The sequence below is a fragment of the Somniosus microcephalus genome, chromosome 6 (genome assembly GCF_052327205.1).
Source record: "Somniosus microcephalus isolate GS21.2 chromosome 6, FLI_Smic_1.0, whole genome shotgun sequence".
In the NCBI taxonomy this organism is placed as follows: domain Eukaryota; kingdom Metazoa; phylum Chordata; class Chondrichthyes; order Squaliformes; family Somniosidae; genus Somniosus; species Somniosus microcephalus.
The window spans coordinates 202,150,154-202,171,706 of record NC_140992.1 but is presented as its reverse complement, the minus strand read 5'-3'; the positions used below and the strand labels follow the sequence as shown (position 1 = coordinate 202,171,706).

General features: G+C 46.9%; 1 protein-coding gene across 1 annotated transcript in view; it reads right to left on the bottom strand.

Moving 5' to 3' along the window:
* Window positions 1–1,238: 1,238 nt before the first annotated feature.
* The window catches only part of cetp (cholesteryl ester transfer protein, plasma), an 82,731-nt gene continuing 62,416 nt past the window's right edge, over window positions 1,239–21,553 (bottom strand). The window contains exons 15-16 of the mRNA XM_085991230.1: window positions 13,625–13,710; window positions 1,239–13,532 (exon numbers count right to left, since the gene is read on the bottom strand). Of these exons, the coding sequence (XP_085847356.1) occupies window positions 13,443–13,532; window positions 13,625–13,710 (176 nt within the window). The 3' untranslated portion in view covers window positions 1,239–13,442. The remainder of the gene's footprint in view (window positions 13,533–13,624; window positions 13,711–21,553) is intronic.

The following is a 21,553-nucleotide window of genomic DNA, read 5'->3' as shown; positions in this document are numbered from 1 at the left end:
GCCCGCCCTTTATAGAACCAGTTGAAATCAATGGAATAAAAATTGGGCGCACTCTATAAGGGGTGTGCAGTCCGCCCCCCAGGTGGTGAAGGTGAAAATCTATCCCATAGTAACCAAAAGTCAATGACAAATATTAAAGGATGAAAGCAGTGCATGTAGATCACTCACCCGAGACAGGAAAGGGGTGGGGGAAAAAAAGAAAAGTTAAAGCACCTTTGGAAGATCCAAAACTCAGATCCTTTGGATTCAAATCCAAATCTGATGGCCAAATAAAAAGGCCAATGAATAGGCAGGGTGATTGCCTCTCTCAACCCATCAGGGATGAGGCACAGAATTCTCAGTAAAGCATCAGGAATTAACATATAATCCCCAATTCCCCATCACTAAACCAAAAGGATCAGGTATAGATGCCACATTAGACTGTTGGGGATCAGATACATAATCACTCTGTGGATCACCAGCGATTTAGTGGCCTGGGTTTTTGTGGTGGTAATGACGGTGAAACTGTTAGCGTTCTCTGTTATTACCCCTCTGAAACTGATTGTAACTTCTAGATTTAGCACATGTGCAGATAAACGTGGAAATCCTGAAGCTGCGGTCAGTCATTCCCTGCTCCACCACAGGCTGTGCTGTGGAACTCCTTACAGCCAGCAATTAGTGAAACTGATGAAAACTTAAACTTTTCCGCTCTAATATTGCTGTTAAACACCCCATAAAAAGTAACTGGGGTTTTAATGGCGTATTGACTGCTGAACAACTGTTCTGGCTCTGAAGAACGAATTTTATATTTGTGGAATGTAAAATTTCTCCATTATGATAAAAATTCCTAGATTTTTAAAATAAAAAATATTTTAACATTTTAAAAAAGTTTATATATATTTCAGCTTCTACCTTAACCCCATGTGTATGTCCCAATCTTTATTTTTCTCTGTAAAATTTTTAAAAAGTGAATTGATAAAAGCTTCTTTCTATTTCCTGGTTTGCTGTCTGTGAGAATTCTTCAATGTGACAGCTTGATGACATCACTGCTGCTTTACACTGGGGATCCCCTTTTGACAGCACTACAATCAAATTAAGGTTGAGAAAGCTAAAGTATTCGACACAGAGATTGCAAGATATTTGTCGGCAGCTTTCTTCAAGGTAAGAGACAATCGCCATCACTTTGCCATTGATTGCAAATTCCAGGCTAATATGTAGCTCCCATTATCTCGCACAAGTAAATAAACCAGCACAATGAATGAAGGTAAACTAACAACCAATATTTTTTTTAATGATAAAATATGAAAAACAGCAGGGTCACAGTCACCCACCATCACTCCTACAAAGGGGAAAAACGTCTGTTAGAAAGAAATGGCATTATCCATGCACAAGAAGACATGCATAGTTTGTTCTCTTCCAACACATCAAATTCTCTTAATTTTGTCCCAGTTTAGATTCAGAGTTAGAATCTTAGGCCTAGAAATTTGTGACTGGCGCAAAAGCTGCCAGGTGTTAACGGCCACCAAAATTGTTGGCGTTGGCAGGACTGAAAAATTGGTGCTGGGGACTCATTAACATTAGCCCAGCACTTAACTCATTGCGCAACACCATCCTGGTGGCGTTGGTCCCGGCAGGAGGCTCCAATGTAGTGTGACCAAAGCATCATTCAGCTAGAACAGTCTGCTCTGAAAGCAGGGCAGTGATTTCAGAAAGCATTGTCGGTCTCTTGAAGGGGCAATGCCTTCTGAAATGAGAGAAATAAAAATGATGTAAAAATAGGCAGTTTTTAGCCATTACAGCTCAACTGTCTTCTGAAAAAAAATTAACATGAAAAAGAATTCCCAAATGGGAGTCTTCAGCTCTTAAAGCTGAATTCCCTTCCATGCCTAAAAAGATGGGAAAAGTGCTTCAGCACCAACACAAATGGCTCAGCAGGCCAGGGAAGGGGCATCCAGGATTGCACTCCAGTTTTCTGCAGGGGGTCAACACTGCAAGAGAGGTGCTCTACCCACAGGGGCCAGGAGGACCTCCAGAAAGAACGATGTGGAACCACATCACCGAGGCTGTCACTGCTAGCAGTGTCGCCCCCATGACCTGGCACCAGTGTCCAAAGAAGCTTCATGACCTCAGACTAGTGGTCAGACTAGTGGTTCCCCCAGTTCTGACTAAGGGTCATCAACCTGAAACATTAACTCGGTTTCTCTCTCCACAGATGTTGCCTGACCTGCTGAATATTTCCAGCATTTTCTGTTTTTATTTTAGGCCATTTGCAGTGTCCCCCACTGAAAGTCAGCAGCCTCCCACCAGCCATGCTGCAGCCACTGGGGTAGCACTGCGTGACATCAGTAGGATAGGCAAAGGCACACATAAGACTTCTTAACCTTGTGACTCACCTGAAGGCAGTGTCTACAGTCAGTCCAGCCACATATTTTTGCAGTTTCCAAATCATTGTGGGTGTATCAGGCAGAAACTGATCTTACATAAAATAAACGTCACTCTGTTCTCAAATTGACTCAGTCTTGCTTTCAATCAACAATATCACAATCACTCCCAGTATTATCTGCAGTGGAGACTTTTGGGTGAGTGTCACAACCACACCCACAGGTTTCACTCTGAGGGGTAGATTTTCGGCTTGTGTGGGAAATGGTCGGGTTTCCCCGAATGTGGGGTTTCTGACACACATAAAAAAGTGTCAGCCAGCTCCACGCAATTTTCCCTCAAGTGGCCAATTAATTCCCAGCATGTGGGAAGCCTTGCTAATTGTCCAATTTGAGTCAGAAATCCCCACAGTATGATGTCATCATTCATGGTGCTTTCAAGGTCCATAGCAAGCACTGCATCCTCTGAAGGCTTCCAAACGAACCATACAGGATGGCAGAGGAGCCTGCAGCCGCTGTGGCCAGTGCCAGACCCTGAGCTGCCTTCAAATTCGACGAGGCTTCACTGCAGGCATTATTGGATGGGGTTAGGGCCCACAGGGAGGTCCTCTTCCCTAGGTCAGGGAGGAAGAGGCCTCCCACTGTGACCAATGCTGCATGGATGCAAGTGTCAGCAGATGCCAACTCGCTGGGAGTCACCAGAAGAACCTTGGCATTACATCTCTAACTCCTTCCTTTACTCACCCACAGTACCATCCAGAGCCCCCGTCCTCACTGTGGAGGAGGAAGAGGCTGTGCAGCCAGACTCCTCAGAGGAAGCTACAGCCTCTGAGGGCACAGCGTCAGCAGAAGTAACCGCACCCAGCACCAGCGCAGACACTCACAGCTCGGGGGGACCTTCGGGACATAGAGTAGTGTTGTCACCTGGTGTTTCACAACTCACAAGTGAGCCTTAGCAGATTCTGGAGACAGGGACAGCAGTGGAGAGTCCTCGTCGGAGGGCGCAGGACTCTGCCAGCTCAGCTCAGCAGCGCTGCATGTCGACCCTCTGACTCTGGGTCCATCCGCAAGAGAAGAGGTGATGGATCTCCATGCACAGATGCAGGAGTCTCTGGCAGGTTTTGTCTCCAGGTTCGCTGTGAATGTGCAGCGAATGGAGGAGTCCATAGCGACCATGAGCAGAGCCTTTGTGGAGTCATTGGCGCATGAACGCATCACCATGGAAAGGTTGGCAACCTCCATGGAGGAGATAACTCGCCAGGGTACGGAAAACATGGTGAGTGCTCATAAGAGAATGATATCTCTTGAGCAGCGTTGGCCATCTGTTGAACAGAGAAACCAGATCTTCATGGAAGTCCTTCTGAGTAGGACTGCCAGTGCAGAAACATGTCCCCATGGCCCCCTAAAGTGCAGCAAGGTGCTCTCAAGCCACTTCCAAGCGCTGGCCCCTTTTGGCCTGTGCAGCTTCAGGTGAGTGAGCAGCAGCCTGGTGCCCCTGGTGCTGATCCTGCTGTTCCTGGTTCTGCTGCTGCCGCCTCTGCTGCTGGAGATCCTCTAATGGCAAGAAGGGAAGGAAAAAAAGGCGTCCCATGCTTCTCGTAGATGCCTCCGCTGAGGAAGCGCTGAGTGAGGGTGGCGAGAGGGGCTTCCCAGGAGATCGCATTGGAGAAGTGTGTGAGGCTCCAACCTTCCACAGCTGTGCCTAAGCATTGAAGAAGTAGCCCCAAACCTGCAACAACAAGGTCCTTCAACATACAAGTGCTGTCCCTTTAAATCGCAGCTTCTCCGAATGACCTGCAGCTGACAGCAAGCAAGCTGGCAAGCTTCACGCCAGGTTTCATCAGCGGGGTTTCCCGCAGGCGTGTTTGATGTGGGGAAAGCCCCAAAGTCGCAATGGCCCGGAAAATCTACTTCAACAAGGTAATTATTGGTCATTAGTGTGCCGACGACCAGTCCCGCCAGCAGCGGCCGGGACTGAAGCGGGTCGCGGAGAAACGGCGGTCCGAAAGTCGGACGGGGCAGGGAATCAGGCAGTGGGGGGGGGTCCCGATCCGCTTTTTTGGCCCCATGCCGCATGAAAAGCCGCCTGACGGCTGCCAGAAAATTGACCCCTAACAGCTTGTCAACTGATTAAAGGCTTGGGGGGGAAAAAATTCAGTTGGTTTGCGCCTCCCGTTAGCGTCTTAAGAGGGCGCTAATGGGGCGCAAAGCAACTAGCGCTCGTGCGCATCGATGTTTGTGTCGCTCACGAAATTGACTAGACATTTTGCGGCGGCGCTAAACACTACCGCCACGATCTCCTGTGCCGGCAGATCGTGACGTCAGTCGAGTGTGCAATGTCCTGGTAGCACCCCGGACCGGATATTGAGTGGCGCCCCCTGCATTACCGCCTGCCGCTAGCAATGACAGGTTGAGGGGAGCGCTTTGCAGTCAGGAAGGGACTGGGGGAGCGCTATTTAAAGGCGACCGCTTCCTGCCTTTTTTTGTTGGTGACATTTCTGCACCACACATTCTGAGAGAGAGAGAGAGAGAGAGAGAGAGAGAGAGAGACTTCTGGAGAGATTCAACGCTGTGTAAAGGAGTTTTGTGTACTGAGCAGCACTTTGCAGGTTCATTTTGATTTGCCCTTCCTTGTATTGATTTAGAAGAGACTGTGGGGGCTGCACTCTGACATATTTCCCTGGGCCTCTCCATTGTTCTTTCCAGCAGATTTGATGTACAGGTCTCTCCAGGCCGAGATTCAAGGCTGCAATGAGCAGGATGTGGATGGAGAGCAAGATCGACCCCTCCCCTTTAAGAACTGGCTGGCGCCATTGTGTCTGTGTTCCATTGCTGACTGACATCACATGAGCTTCGCCAGCGCGCTGAGGTAGCACCTCGCTCTTCGGCCTTTGCGCCTTAATACAGGTGTAAAGCGCCTGATTTAGCGCTCCAATCAACTCTGGAGGTGATAAAAGCCAAGTCTGCAGTTGGAGGCGATAATTAGCGGCAGGCGCTAAACTTTGCGCACGGCCGATAATCGCGCCCCAAACAGGGCGATACTGAATTTTTCCCCCTTGCTGTCTTCATGAAAAGAGTTCTGACGAAAGGTCAGCGACCTGAAACGTTAACTCTGTTTCTCTCTCCACCGATGCTGCCTGACCTGCTGAGCATTTTCTGCTTTTATTTCATGAAAAGAGTATTTGGCAAGCTTTTATTTGGGCAAGAAGGTCCAGAAGAACATTTCTGCGACAATGGCATCATGTGATGACTTTACATTCAAGTCACATCATTGCACACTGTATTTACCGAGCACCTTGCTTTTAGTGAAGTTGATTCCCCTTTAAATCAGACAAAGTGAAATGAGCAGGTAGGCAATATTTTGAGAAAAACATAATGGACAAGCTCCATATTGTGCTCTGCAAGCTTTTTTTTTAGTAATATACAACAACAATTTATATTTATAAGGAGCCTTTAACGTAGTAAAACATCCCAAGGCACCTCACAGGAGTGTAATCAGACAAAAATTGGCACTGCACCAAAGAAGGAAATATTAGGACAGGTGACTAAAAACTTAGTCAAAGAGGTAGGTTTGGAGGACCATCGGCATGACTGGGTAACAGGAAGGTGAGGAGCCCAAGAGAGTTAAAGAGAAGGAAAAAAGGGAGGTAGAAGCAATAGGCTCAGGTCCAAACTGGCAGCCAAAATGTGCACGTGAATGGACACAGGGAAACTCAGGCTGTATAAGCATGGCAAAGATTAGGATGTACATCCTGCAATGCAAGAAAAAAAGGCACTTATACAGGGCCTTTCACAACCTCAGGACATCCTGAAGTGCTTCACAGCTGCGCATTTGCACCCTGTAGCGATCAGGTCTCTGATTCATGTTCAAGTCCAGTAGGTCTACAGAAGTAGATTTTCGTCTTCATCGCTCTGCCAAAGTGGATCGCCTGCCCTTTATAGAACCTGCCCGATCCTCATTATTTTGAAATCAACAGAATGAAAATCGGGCGAATTCTATAAAGAGCGGGCGACCCACTCCACCAGATTACTGCCCAGGTGGTGACGGCGAAAATCTATCCCATAGAAACCAAAAGCCAATGACAAATGTAAAATGATGAAAGCAGTGCACAAAGATCACTCTCCTGAGACAGGAATGGGGAAAGAAACAAGAAAGTAAAAGCACCTTTAGAAAATCCAAAACTCAGGTCCTTTGGATTCAAACCCAGAACTGATGATCAAATAAAGCGGCCAATGAATTGGTAGAGAAATTGCCTTTCTCACAAGTCTGTAATCAGACAAAAATTGACACCAAGCCAAAGAATGACATAGAATTTACAGAAACAGGCCATTCGGCCCAACTGGTCCGTGTCAGTGTTTATGCTCCACACGAGGCTCTTCCCACCCTACTTCATCTCACCCTATCAGCACATCATTCTGGAGGGACTTTGGTTTTGGTGGTATTGGCTGAAGGAGGAATATTAGACAGGACACCAGGATAACTCCCTGCTCTTAATGCCACAGGATTTTGAATGTTCATCTGAACAGTCAGACAGGGCCTTGGCTCAACATCTCATCTGAAGGAAATGCACTCTGACAATGCAGCACTATAGCCGACAGGCCAATACATGCTACCACAGGACAGAAGTGATTGAATGAATAAACAAACACCTTGCCTGATGAAATGGTTGCTTGTGATCACCCACCTAACAAAAGGCAGACTCACTTCCTTTGGGACATCCAACTGCAACAACAACAACAACTTATATTTATATAATGCCTTTAACATAGCAAAACATCCCAAGGTGCTTCACAGAAGTATTATAAGACAAAAAATTTGACACCGAGCCACATAAGGAGAAATTAGGGCAGGTGACCAAAAGCTTGGTCAAAGAGGTAGGTTTTAAGGAGCATCTTAAAGGAGGAAAAGGAGGGCAGGTTTAGGCAGAGAATTCCATAGCTTAGGGCCTAGGCAACAGAAGGCACGGCCACCAATGCTTGAGTGATTAAATCAGGGATGCTCAAGAGGGCAGAATTAGAGGAGCGCAGATATCTCAGGGGGGTTGTGGGGCTGGAGGAGATTACAGAGATAGGGAGGGGCGAGGCCATGGAGGGATTTGAAAACAAGGATGAGAATACTGAAATCAATGCATTGCTTAACCAGGAGCCAATGTAGGTCAGCGAGCACAGGGGTGAAGGGTGAATGGGACTTGGTGCGAGTTAGGACACGGGCAGCCAAGTTTTGGATGACCTCAAGTTTACATAGGATAGAATGTGGGAGGCCAGCCAGGAGTGCACTGGAATAGTCAAGTCTAGAGGTAACAAAGGCATGGATGAGGGTTTCAGCAGCAGATGAGCTGAGGCAGATGTGGAGTCGGGCAATGTTACGGAGGTGGAAGTAGGCGGTCTTATTTATGCTGCAGATATGTGGTCAGAAGCTCATTTCGGGGTCAAATATGACACCAAGGTTGCGAACAGTGTGGTTCAGTCTCAGACAGATGTTAGGGAGAGGGATGGAGTCAGTGGCTAAGGAATGGAGTTTGTGGCGCGGACCGAAAACAATGGCTTTGGTCTTCCCAATATTTAATTGGAGAAAATTTCTGCTCATCCAGAACTGGCTGCACAAAATGATGTGATTTCTCTCCCAACCCAGAGAATCCCAGTTCACAATAAGTAAAATTAAAAGTGACTACTAGAATATGATATGCATATTAAAGTATAGAGTCTTTCTCTTGATTTGAAATACGACAGAACTTTCTATCCATCACAATTGCAACAGGAGTTAAAACGAGACAAGGCAGTTCAGAAGCAGTTCAGATGATTCTACGAACTGCAAGACATTTGATAATTGTCATCTAAAGACTTCCAGAGGTTACAGCATCATATTTCCTACATGCATTTGTATTTGCATATCAAATCATTGTTAAGGTCACTGCCACGGATGAGGGCAGAGAAGCTTAAGCCTTAGCTCAGTGATACACTCTCGCTTCTGAGTCAGAAGGTCATGGGTTCAAGCCCCACTCCAGAGACTTGAGCACATAATCCAGGCTGACACTTCAGTGCAGGAGGGTGTGCTGCTCTGTCGAAGGTGCCGTCTTTCAGGTGAGGTGATAAAACAAGGCCCCATCTGCCCTCTCAGGTGGATGTAAAAGATCCCATGAAACTACTTGAAGAAGAGCAGGGGAGTTCTCCTGGTGTTCTGGCCAAAGTTCCCTCTAATTTTTTTTTTTGCGCGGTCCCTTTAAATTTTCTGCAGCAGCCACATATGTGCAGTATCTCTTCCAGCTAGTGAGCTGATTTGTGTCCTGCACAGGACCTCCTGATGGATGCACGGCCGTTGGTCCTGGCCAATATTTATCGCTCAACCAAAGTCACTAAAACAGATTATCTGGTCATTGCTGTTTGTGGGATCTTGCTATGTGCAAATCGGCTGCCACGTTTCCTGCATTATAACAGTGATTATGGGGCATTTTTTACTTGCCGACGCTCTGGGAGCGGGTGGTGCGGGGCGGGGTCCGGTAGCGCCGGGGAAACCCGGAATTCCCCGCACGCTGTGGAGATTTAACTACACAGCGTGCGACTCTTGGCCGCGACAGGTAGTCCACCTGGAAGTCAGCCTGATTGACAGGCTTGGCTTTCAGTCGGGCGGGGAGCACTCTGGAGGAGGCCACAGGGGCAGGCAAGTCCGTTCACTGACCCTGGAGGTGGAGGGGTCCGATCCCTGACCCCGGTGAAGTCTGATCCCAGGGCAGGTGGTGGGGGAGGTCTGATGGTGGGGGAGCTTGTGGGACCGGGAGGAAGATCTCCTGCTCCTCCTGGCCCACAAGGAGTGCTCCCTGAGGCTAGCCTCACCTCGCTTCAGCTACCGGCCGGCCAGCCACAGTAAAACTTGCAAACCAGGTTAAATCCAAGGTTTCCAGCTTCATTAACATATTTAAAATGCCTACCCGCCTCCTGGGAGTGGGTTGGCTGCCGCCCCTTATCCCGCTTCAGTAAAACCCGGAAGTCGGCGTATTGGAGCCAGCTTCCCGATATGCTTGGAATTTTTGCCCATTTAACCTCCCATCTGCACCCACTTCCACCTGCTCACCCATGTTAAAATTCCACCCATACTACCAAAAGCACTTAGTTGTCTGTAAAGGCGGCCTGAGGTCATGCAAGGCGTTCTATAAACGCAATTTCTTTATTTATGTTGAGTAACACTTTTTAAATCTTTCTTCCCCCGCCTCCCGTAGAAAATCCTCTAGAAACATAATTCTCACATTATAATTGAGAGCTTTGCCAACCCATGGAATTTCCCCAAATGTTGTGGGAGATACAGCTCCGACACCTACATGTGGTGGCAGCATCTGGTGGTCTGTGGTGTTTTCTCTGGTCCCTTTAGATCAACATCAAATACAATATATTTAGAAAACCACGTGATCACTCATGGTACTGCGACATCCAGGCAAGATAACAAGATAATACCAGATGAGGTAGGTCATCTGTTCATCTTAGCTGGTCCAACAACAAATTGCATTTATATAGCGCCTTTTAACATAGAAAAACATCCCAAGGGCATCACAGAGCCATTATTAGATAAAAATGTACACCAAGCCAAAGCAGGAGATATTAGGAGGGGTGACCAAAAACGTGCACAAATAGGTAGATTATAAGGAGGCTCATAAAGGAGGAGAGGGATTTGGAAATGCGGAGGGGTTTAGGGAGGGCATTCCAGACCATGGGGCCTAGACAGATGAAGGCACGGTAGTGGGACGAAGGGAGCGGGGTACAGGAGGTTCATGTCAGGGGAACGGAGGGTTCTTGGGGGGGATTGTAGGGCTGGAGGAAGTTACAGAGATGGGGAGGCAGGGCCATAAAGTCCATTCAACCAGATTGGTCCTGAGCTCCCTTCGTCAGCAGCCAATTAGTCTTCAAAGGAAATAACAACAGAAAATGCTGGAAAAACTCAGCAGGTCAGGCAACATCCGTGGACAGAAATTTGAGTTGACGTTTCGGGTCGAACCCTTCTTCAAAACTGGAAAGAAAAGATAGACCGGAGGCAGGGCTGCGATCGGGCAAAAGAATAAAAGAAACAAAAGAAGTAAAAAAAGAGACAATAAAAGGTATTAGAAGCTAGAAGAGATGGTAATAGGCTGAGATTAGATGTAAAGTGTACTGGCAGGGCAAGAGATAGCTGCCAGGTGTGAGAGGGAAACAAAAGGAACGGGGGGGGGGGGGGAAAGGAGTGGAAAAATTACAAGAAAAAATGAAATAGGGGCCGAGGTTATGATCTGAAATTGTTGAACTCGATATTGAGTCCGGAAGGCTGCAGAGTGCCTAATCGGAAGATGAGGTGCTGTTCCTCGAGTTTACGTTGAGCTTCCGTGGAACAATACAAGAGGCCAAGGACGGTGAGGTCCAAGTGGGAATGGAGCGGTGAATTAAAATGACAGGCGACTGGAAGCTCGGGGTCACCCTTACGGACTGAATGGAGGTGTTCCGCAAAGCGGTCACCCAATCTGCGTTTGGTCTCCCCAATGTAGAGGAGCCCGCATCGTGAGCAGCGAATACAGTATACTAGATTGCGAGAAGTACAAGTAAATCGCTGTTTCACCTGGAAGGGGTGTTTGGGGCCCTGGACAGTGGGAAGGGGGGAGGTATAGGGGCAGGTGTTACATCTCCTCCGCTTGCACGGGAAGGTGCCAGGCGAAGGGGAAGGGCTGTTTGGGGTGATAGAGGAGTGGACTAGGGTGTCTCGGAGGGAGCAGTCCCTGCGGAATGCTGAAAGGGGAGGGGAGGGGAAGATACGTTTGGTGGTGGGGTCACTTTGGAGGTAGCGGAAATGCCGGAGGATGATCGTTGAATGTGGAGGCTGGTGGGGTGAAAGGTGAGGACAAGGGGAACCCTATTGTGGTTCCGGGAGGGATTCTGGGGATTTCACCTCCACTATTCTATCTGGAAGTCCATTCCATGTATTAGTCACTGTGTGTGTAAAGAAAAACTTCCTGCTATCAGTCCAAAATTTGCTTTCTACTAGTTTAAACCCATGACCCCCTGTCCTACTCTTGTGGTTTAATTTAAAGTAATTTTCCAATTTTATCTATCACAATTGTGCATATTTCTGTAAGATCACCTCTCAGATGTTTCTCGTCAGTGGTGACGAACCCAAGTTCCTCCAGTCTTATCTCATAACTCAGGCCTCTTAAGACTGGGGATCATCATTGTGACTCTTTGCAGCGCTTGAATGTCTTGAATGTCTCTCTTGTGTCTCACTGACCAGAAATAGACACAGTACTCAAGGCATGACCTGACCACAGCGCTGTACAGTTTGGTCACAACATCCTCTGACTTGTATTCTACTGCTTTCGTTATAAGTTTAACATTCTATTGCCTTGTTGTTTACTGTTTTGCATTGCTTGGACAAGTTGAGTGTTGAGTCATACCAAGCTTCCTTCAGTCTTTTTCAGCTTCATCCTTAACCATTCCAACACCATTCATGGAGTACGTGTTGCCCATTTCCTTCTTCCCATGTATAGCACTTTACATTTGTCTGTATTAAATTTCATCTGTCATTACTCTGCCTAAGGAATGTGTTGGCCTCCATCCCCGACCTGTGCGGAGATTTTTAAAAATTTGTTCATGGGATGTGAACGTCGCTGGCAAGTCCAGCATTTATTGCCCATCCCCAGTTGCCCTTGAGAAGGTGCTGGTGCGTTGCCTTCTTGAACTGCAGCGGGCCATGTGGTGGAAGGTACCCCCACAGTGCTGTTAGGGAGGGACTTCCAGGATTTTGACCCAGCAACAATGAAGGATTGGCGATATACTTCCAAGTCAGGATGGTGTGTGACTTGGAGGGGAACTTGGAGGTGGTGGTGTTCCTATGCGCCTGCTGCCCTTGTCCATCTAGGTGGTAGAAGTCGCAGGTTTGGGAGGTGCTGCCGAAGAAGCCTTGGCGAGTTGCTGCAGTGCATCTTGTAGATGGTACACACTGCAGCCACTGTACGCCAGTGGTGGAGGGAGTGAATGTTTAAGGTGGTGGATGGGGTGCCAATCAAGCGGGCTGCTTTGTCCTGGATAGTGTTGAGCTTCTTGAGTGTTGTTGGAGCTGCACTCATCCAGGCAAGTGGGGAGTATTCGATCACACTCCTTACTTGTGCCTTGTAGATGGTGGAAAGGCTTTGGGGAGTCAGGAGGTGAGACACTCACCGCAGAATACCCAGTTATATAACCTCAACCGCAACAGTAGGTGGGTGGGGCAATATAATTAGACCATGTACATAGGCTGGGAAGAGAGAGAGAGAGAGAGCGAGAGGGGGGGAGGGAGAAAAGAGCAGGAAATCATCCAGAGCTTTCCTTTCCCGAGTGCTGTGCTGTGGTTTCTGCTGGAAAGTGCATGTTTGACTGGGACAAATCCCTATGCCTAAAGGACCTGCTGAAACTCACTGTTCAGGCAACATATTAAAATGGCTACTTGGACGGAGCTACTGGCAGCAGAAGTCATCACTGCCTTCAGAAGGTGGAAGAAAAAATTGTTGTGGGGAGGCAGGGGGATTGACCAAAAAGTATCTAGGTAGGTATTCTAGATGAGTCCCCATTCAAAAATAATTTGCTGAGGTTTTTTAACACTGAATTTCCCCCTTCCATATTTTGCCCAGAAAATTTTCCATCCATTCCCCACCCCACCGTTTCCCCTGAATAAAACCTAAAATATTCTTCAGATATAAAAGAAAACTTAAAAGGTTGAAAATGGGTAATCTCATTAGTGGTAAGGAAGGAACACAAGAGAGCAAGTGTCAGCAGGAGCTTGAGTGTAGCAGCATAGGATAGGATTGACAAGATACCATGGATTACAACTGAAGGGATAAAGGCAACATGCAAGAGTAATCACACTGTACTTTACAATTTGATATGGAGCAATTCAGTGCCTTCTATATTATATTTGATTAAATTCCATTCACATATACAGGTCAACATAATATGCCATAGTAATGGCAGTAAATCATCAATTTGGGAAACCCAGTTAAACATGTCTTCAGTATAAAGAGAGAGATTTTATTTCAAGCTAATGTGAGCCCTCATTTCATTGGCTCCACATCCAACCAATCCTCACCATTTATTCTGGATTTAAGAGCTTGTCATTGGCATGAGGTTTTGGAGGAAATTCTCTAGTAACTGACGTGGAAAGCTAAAGTCTGTCGCAACAGTCACATAACCCTGCAAAAGAGAAAAAAGCAGAAAGCTTCGTCACACTGTTGGTCGCCTGTCATCAAAATGCTTTACAAAAGACATTTGTAATCTTTCTCTACCTTGCTTGTCTCCATCAGAGAGTTGGTAATATTAAAATAGTGCAGTCCTTTCTTGTCCAGCAGGGCCGTAATATAAAGTTCCACATCTAGTCAAAGAAGAAAATATTAGTTATTCATTTACCACCTTTAGGGCACAACAGATAATCAACACTCAATGAATTGTGTTGGTTAGCGTTGTATATTCAGATCACAGCTGAAGTTGAAGGTAAATTCAAACTACAAAGACTCGGTTCTCTGTCCCACAAACACAAACAGTGACGCCAATCCTGCTACCATTGAGCAACAAAAGGCAGACAGCAACACAGCCTCAACATGGAAAAGCATCATCATTTTGCCATGTTCCCACATTAGCCCTGCACTAATAGTTAGGGTAAATCAGCAGATAGCAGGAAGGACTGCTGCTGGCTGAATATATGTGAGTTAAGGTACCCACTGCAACAAAGCACAGCATAGGTTTCACTTTTGACCTCCCTTGTTTCTTGGGATCATTCCCCTTACACCACAGAGCTGCTTATGAACCTGCGACGAAAAAATATATAGAAGGACTCCTCAGGGGCTGTTATAAGAACATAAGAAATAGGAGCAGGAATAGGCCACTTGGCCCCTCGAGCCTGCTCCGTCATTCAATAAGATCATGGCTGATCTTGGGCTCAAAGCCACTTCCCTGCCCGCTCCCCATAACCCTTCACTCCCTTATCTTGCAAAAATCTGTCTATCTCCACCTTAAATGTATTTAATGACCCAGCCTCCACAGCTCTCTGGGGCCGAGAATTCCACAAATTTACGACCTTCTGAGAGAAGAAATTCCTCCTCATCTCAGTTCTAAAAGGGCGACCCTTTATTCTGAAACTATGCCCCCGAGTTCTAGATTTTCCCACGAGGGGAAACATCCTCTCTGCATCTACCTTGTCGAGCTCCTTCAGTATCTTATATGTTTCAATAAGATCACCTCTCAATCTTCTAAATTCCAATGAGTATAGGCCCAACCTGCTCAACCTTTCTTCATAAGTCAACCCCCTCATCTCTGGAATTAACCTAGTGAATCGTCTCTGAACTGCCTCCAATGCAAGTATATCCTTCCTTAAATAAGGAGACCAAAACTGTACGCAGTACTCAAGATGTGGTCTCACCAATACCCTGCACAGTTGTAGCAGGACTTCTCTGCTTTTATACTCCAACCCCCTTGCAATAAAGGCCAACATTCCATTTGCCTTTTTGATTACTTGCTGTACCTGCATGCTAACTTTTTGGGCTGGATTTTCATTGAGGAGTTGGGTAGGAGGTGGGACTACAACTTTTGGGGTTGTAGTCCCGCCTCCATAGAGTTCTAGACAACCCACGTGATTTAGACTTGATTGACCTTGTTGAGCCCACCCAGTGGGCTCAGTAGGCCAATTAAGGGCCACCCGGCAACAGGTGACGACACAGATTCAAATTTCATCTGTCAAGACCTTTTGACAGATGAAATATCAGCGTTTCACAGCTGTTTGAAGGTGTCAAACACTGACAATCTGTATTCCTTCCTGTCAGGATGATTTAGAGATCTCCCCGGAAAAGAAAGCAGAGGCTGCAGATTTTGACAGCTGGCGGCCATTCTGCTTTCTGTGCCGGTGAGATGAGGGACTCCCGAGACCTGAAGGAAGGAAGGCTGTAAAGGTAAGTAAAGGTTAGTAGAACTTCTTTAAACACTTTACACAGACGAAACACCCTTACCTCTGCACTCATGCACCCATCACTTACCTGAACACCGGACATCTCGACCACTCCAAGCCCTTCATCCTGATGGCCCGCCTTGCTAACTTGGCGTGGTTTGGAGCCGTCGGGAACCCCACATTTCAACAATGAAAATAGGGATTAGGCTAAAAACTGCATGTTAACTACCTGTTAACAGGCAGTTAATTGGCACTAATCCCCTTCCCGCCTCGGGGAGGCGGGTCCCAGTGCGGGTTGGGTACCCGCCTCCTTTGAAACTGACATGGAGGCGGGTTGGGGGCGGGATGTGGTCGGGATTTTAAACCCCCACACATCTCCAATCTCGACTCCACGGCCCACTGAAAATCCAGCCCTTTGTGTTTCATGCACAAGGACCCCCAGGTCCCTCTGAACTGTAGCATTTTGTAATCTCCCTCCATTTAAATAGTAATTTGCTTTCTTACTTTTCCTGTCAAAGTGGATAACCGCGCACTTTCCCACATTATACGCCATCTGCCAAATGTTTGCCCACTCACTTAGCCTGTCTATATCTATCTGCACAACTTGCTTTCCCACCCATCTTTGTATCATCTGCAAACTTGGCTACATTACACTCGGTCCCTTCATCCAAGTCATTAATGTAGATTGTAAATAGTTGAGGCCCCAGCACCGATCCCTGTGGCACCCCACTAGTTACCGTTTGCCAACCGGAAAATGACCCATTTATCCCAACTCTCTGCTTTGTTAGTTAGCCAATTCTCTATCCATGCTAATATATTACCCCCAACTCTGTGAGCTCTTATGCAGTAACCTTTTATGTGGCACCCTATCGAATGCCTTTTGGAAATCCAAATACACCATATCCACTGACTCACCTTTATCTATCCTGCTCGTTACATCCTCAAAGAACTCCAGCAAATTTGTTAAACCTGACTTCCCTTTCATAAAACCATGCTGACTCTGCTTGACTGCATTATGATTTTCCAAATGCCCTGCTACCGCTTCCTTAATGAAGGACTCCAACATTTTCCCAACGTCAGATGTTAGGCTAACAGGTCTATAGTTTCCTGTTTTCTGTCTCCCTCCTTTCTTAAACAAATCGCTGGCTCAGCATTCTATGCAACGGATTTAAAAATCAAAATAAAGGCGTACCTGGGGGAAGGGTGGGATTCACTAGATGGCAAGTTACTGCCCAATAAAAGTAGTAAGCAATACAAATGAGGAATTTCCCAGGATTGTTCCCCAGTCTGTGCTGGGTTGGTAAATCTCAATCAAGGCAGCAATAGGTGTGCTTCTATTGACTTCAGAATTACTGTGCCAGAGAGGGCAAAACAAATCATTGGTACCCAGCATCCAGGCTCACACATAAAGACGGGCACTTGTGGAACCAGACATTGAGGCCTAGAAATTCAGTTGGTAGCGCCAGCCACTAGCGCCTTAAGAGGGCGTGAAGTGGGGCGCGAAGCGGCTAGCGCCCGGGCACGGCGCGATCTGCGCTTCTCGCGAACTTGAGTGAAGACTTAGCGGCGGTGCAAAACCGCAATGCCCGTTCAGCTGCGCGCGCAGATCCTGACATCATTTCATGGTGCAACACCCTTGGTGCGCCCCGAACCGGAACTTCAGTGGCGCCCCCCTTTTTTCCACCTGGCGCTCGCAGCGACTGGTTCAGTGGAACAGTTCCCAGTCGCTGTGGGGCTGGGGGGGCGCTATTTAAAGGGGACTATTCCTGCATTCTTTGTGGTAGCCATTTTGGACCACTCCTGTGTGAGAGAGAGAGACAAAGGGAGAGAGCTTTCTGCTTTGACTCAGCGCTCGCACAGGTACTTCTGGCTTCAGGCCAGAGCTTTGCAGTTGGATTTATTTTTCAGTGCCATAGCCTTGAGTGGCCACATATAATGGGGGGCTGCAATGGGTGGGAACGTTGGGTTTCTGCATTGCATTGAAAGGGCTCAGAGATGCCGAGAGAGAGTGCCAATCATGGCCAGACGGAGAAGGGCCAACAGACGTCGGCACAGGAGGCCTTACCCTCCCAGGGTATACTGCCAGCACTTCTCCTACCTCAACATGTCTGAGGAGCAGTGCATTCGGAGGCTTCGATTCAGAAGGGAGGTGGTCACTGAGATCTGCCACCTGCTTCAGAGAGATCTGCAGCCTCAGCTGAGGAGCAGGACGTCTCTGTCGATGGCAGTGAAGGTGACAGTGGCTCTCAACTTCTATGCCACCAGCTCCTTCCAATCCGCTACTGGGGACACTGCCAATGTCTCCCAGTTCGCGGTGCATTGCTGCATCCGCCAGGTCACGAATGCCCTCTTCAGAAGGAGACGTCAGTACATTTCCTTCCCCATGACCCTGGTCAAGCAGCAAGAGTGTACAATGGGATTTGCGAGAATAGCGGGCTTCCCCATGGTCCAGGGCACCATTGACTGCACGCATGTGGCTTTGCGGGCACCTCTAGAGAATGCCGATGATTACCGCAACCGGAAGGGGTACCATTCGCTGAACGTGCAGTTGGTGTGTGACCACAGGCAGCTCATACTAGCTGTCAATGCCCGCTTTCCAGGCAGCAGCCACGACGCCTTCATCCTGCGCCAGACTTCTGTGGCAGACATTTTTGAAGCCCCGGCTCACCCAGGAGGCTAGCTTCTCGGGGACAAGGGCTATCCTTTATGCACCTGGCTGATGACCCCACTCCGTGCGTCCAGCACCCCTGCTGAAGAACGCTACAATGACAGCCATCAAGCAACCAGGAACATAATTGAGCACACAATCGGCGTGCTGAAGCCACAGTTCTGCTGTCTGGACCATTCCGGGGGAGCCCTACAGTACTCGCCTGAGTGAGTCTCCCATTTCGTTGTAGTGTGCTGCATGCTGCACAACCTGGCTATCCTCAGGACTCAGCCACTGCCAGCAGACATTGGAGGACCACCAGAGGAGTAGGAGGAGGAGCACCAAGATGGGAGGGAGGCACAAAGTGCAAGGGCCGTCCGTCAGCGGCTTATTGTAAGTCGGTTCTAGGCCCCCTCTCAGGGAATGGCTTGTGCCATTGAAAGAACATGAATGGAGCCGCTCCGCAAACCCTCAGGCGGTCAAGGCAACAAATAGTTCAAAGTGCAAACATGTACAATCTGAATAAAGACAATTTTTTATTTAACAAACTCTGTGCCCTTCCCGCATGACAAAGACATACAGAGAAACCCCCCAAAAAACAGTCAGACACATAACTGGCTCTCACAACCTGGAGACAATGAACAAAACGGTTAAACATAAAATGACCATGATCCTCGGCCTTCATAAAAAGCCAACACAACATCCTCGGCCTTCAGAGAAAAAAACATAACATTTTGCCACACCTCCTACTTTTTGTCCTGCGAGGGTGATCTGCCTCGCTTGTGAGATTGGTCCCTTCCCGCCCTGCAGCTCCTCCGCAATGGGACCCCAGTGGCTGTGTTGAAACGGATTCTTTTGGTCCTCAATCTGGTTCAGTACAAACACTGAGTCGAATACTGGTTGAGTTCAACAGTTTTTATTCCGTCATCCCGGGAGACTTACTCTGATACAGCACAGTCCTGACTCCAGAAGAGTCCCGACAGGTTAAACCAGAGCAAGCAATCTTTCATACAGTGTGCCACATTATTATACTTGCATTTGAGAAGACATTAACACATTGTACAGTCTGTACCAATCCCGAGCTGTACACGTATACATTTAATTTGATTTCCTGGCCTGGCAGTATGAAACAAAGAAGTCACATTTCACTGAATGGTTTATAGTTAAGTAAATATGCTGGTAATGGTTTCACGATCACCTAATCATTATGGTAATGTGTTTGCAATCATGGTAATGTGTTTTCTGATCGCCTATTGTCTGTATAACCTCTGCACTCCGCCCTACACTGTTTCCACCAGCAAGGTGTGACATCGTGGGTGCCAGCCATATTAGCAGCCACAGATCAGTTTCGCTTCTTTTATTTTACTTCCTGCTGCCTTCACAGTTTCTTGAGTTAACGTGATCATTTCTTACAATATGCAAGTGACTCAGCAATGTCGACATTTCACCACCATTTTATGCTGACAGGATCCTCCATTTTAGATTGACAGTGTCCTTGGCTATGCGAAGCGAGTTGTTACCATTTTTTTGCATTCTATATCCTCATTCCCCCCTTTTATCATTCCATGATAACCATCTAAGGTACCCAGTGATAACATGGCAAACCCCATCTGTTTCTATTGTCCAAATGTACTTCCCGATGTTCTTTTTCCAAATCATTTCTTGAGCTTGTTTAACCGTTTCTAAACTTTTGGGACCCCCTAGTGGCCATTGTGATGTGCCTCAATTATTCCGAGACTCGAAGTTAGCAGAACAAAAGTAAGGCTTTTATTAACTCAGAACATAACACGTAAAATAGAGAGATGTCTACCTTCAGGAGGCTGAACCCGACTGAAGTTAGATTACAAAGGAGCCAGGTATGGGCGGAGCCCTGCACACAACCAGTTCCAGCACATTCCAATACATAATACATGAGGACTGGGGGAAGGGAAAAGACACAGGAAGCAGGCAGTTACAAGACACAGAAAACAGGCAGTGATGAATGGAATATATTTCATCACACATTGTTCACTGCCTAATTTTTTATTTAAACCCCCTGAGAGTAGTCTCAATTGTTGGGCTTTATCCGGATATTTGTCACATAATGTTTGTAAGGCACTGCCCTCGTCACTTGTTGTGTCTAGGTAATTACCCATGGTTCTCTTACACTAAGGGCTCCCTTTCAGGATTCAAGTTACGTTTTTAAAAGTGTCTCATACATTTCACAGATACCGGCACACAAAACTAAACACCACAATACAATAACTACAATACTTAGACCAAACAAAAACACAGTGAGTCATCTATATTCATCAAATAGTAATTTTAGCCTCTGTCACCGTCTGGTACAGGTATTCTTAGCCTAATTATTCAAATCGTAAATTTAGACTCTGTCACCGCCTGGTACAGGTATTCTTAAACTCTAATTATTCAACTTATACGACCCTTATCTTGCACTCCCTGAGTACAAGTTGCTCGAGCTCTAGAGTCCCCGACTCTCTCTTTTTACTTTCTTTCAAGTATTCTTTTTCTCTTTCTCTAAAATCACTATTTATCTACTTTTTAGTCCAATCGGAGCCTGAGCGGACCAAGTGAAATACGAGGCCGGCGCGTTACCCGACTTGGATACTTATTTCCTAAGTTTACACAGTATTCGCCAGATTGACCCAGATCTCGTCGGGACACCACGCAAGAATTAGCGAGTGGCAAAACTTTTATCGGACTTACGGATCAGAGGAAAACCGAGGTGGTAAATTTAAACATACTCACTCCGGGGGCCCATTTCCTCCTCTCACGTCCAAAACTAGTTCGGCTCTTAATTTTGCGAATTCTCGGTGATCGTCCGTTGAGATCCCACTTCTGACACCAAATGTTGAAACGTATTCTTTTGGTCCTCAATCTGGTTCAGTACAAACACTGAGTCGAATACTGGTTGAGTTCAACAGTTTTTATTCCGTCATCCCGGGAGACTTACTCTGATACAGCACAGTCCTGACTCCAGAAGAGTCCCAACAGGTTAAACCAGAGCAAGCAATCTTTCATACAGTGTGCCACATTATTATACTTGCATTTGAGAAGACATTAACACATCGTACAGTCTGCACCAATCCCGAGCTGTACACGTATACATTTAATTTGATTTCCTGGCCTGGCAGTATGAAACAAAGAAGTCACATTTCACTGAATGGTTTATAGTTAAGTAAATATGCTGGTAATGGTTTCATGATCACCTAATCATTATGGTAATGTGTTTGCAATCATGGTAATGTGTTTTCTGATCGCCTGTTGTCTGTATAACCTCTGCACTCCGCCCTACACTGTTTCCACCAGCAAGGTGTGACATCTTGGGTGCCAGCCATATTAGCAGCCACAGATCAGTTTAGCTTCTTTTATTTTACTTCCTGCTGCCTTCACAGTTTCTTGAGTTAACATGATCATTTCTTACAATATGCAAGTGACTCAGCGATGTCGACATTTCACCACCATTTTATGCTGACAGGATCCTCCATTTTAGATTGACAGTGTCCTTGGCTATGCGAAGCGAGTTGTTACCATTTTTTTGCATTCTATATCCTCAGCTGCAGCAAGGCTGGGGGAAGGCTGCTGAGGGTCAGATAGTGAGTCGGCAGATGCCCTTGGGGGACAGCCTGG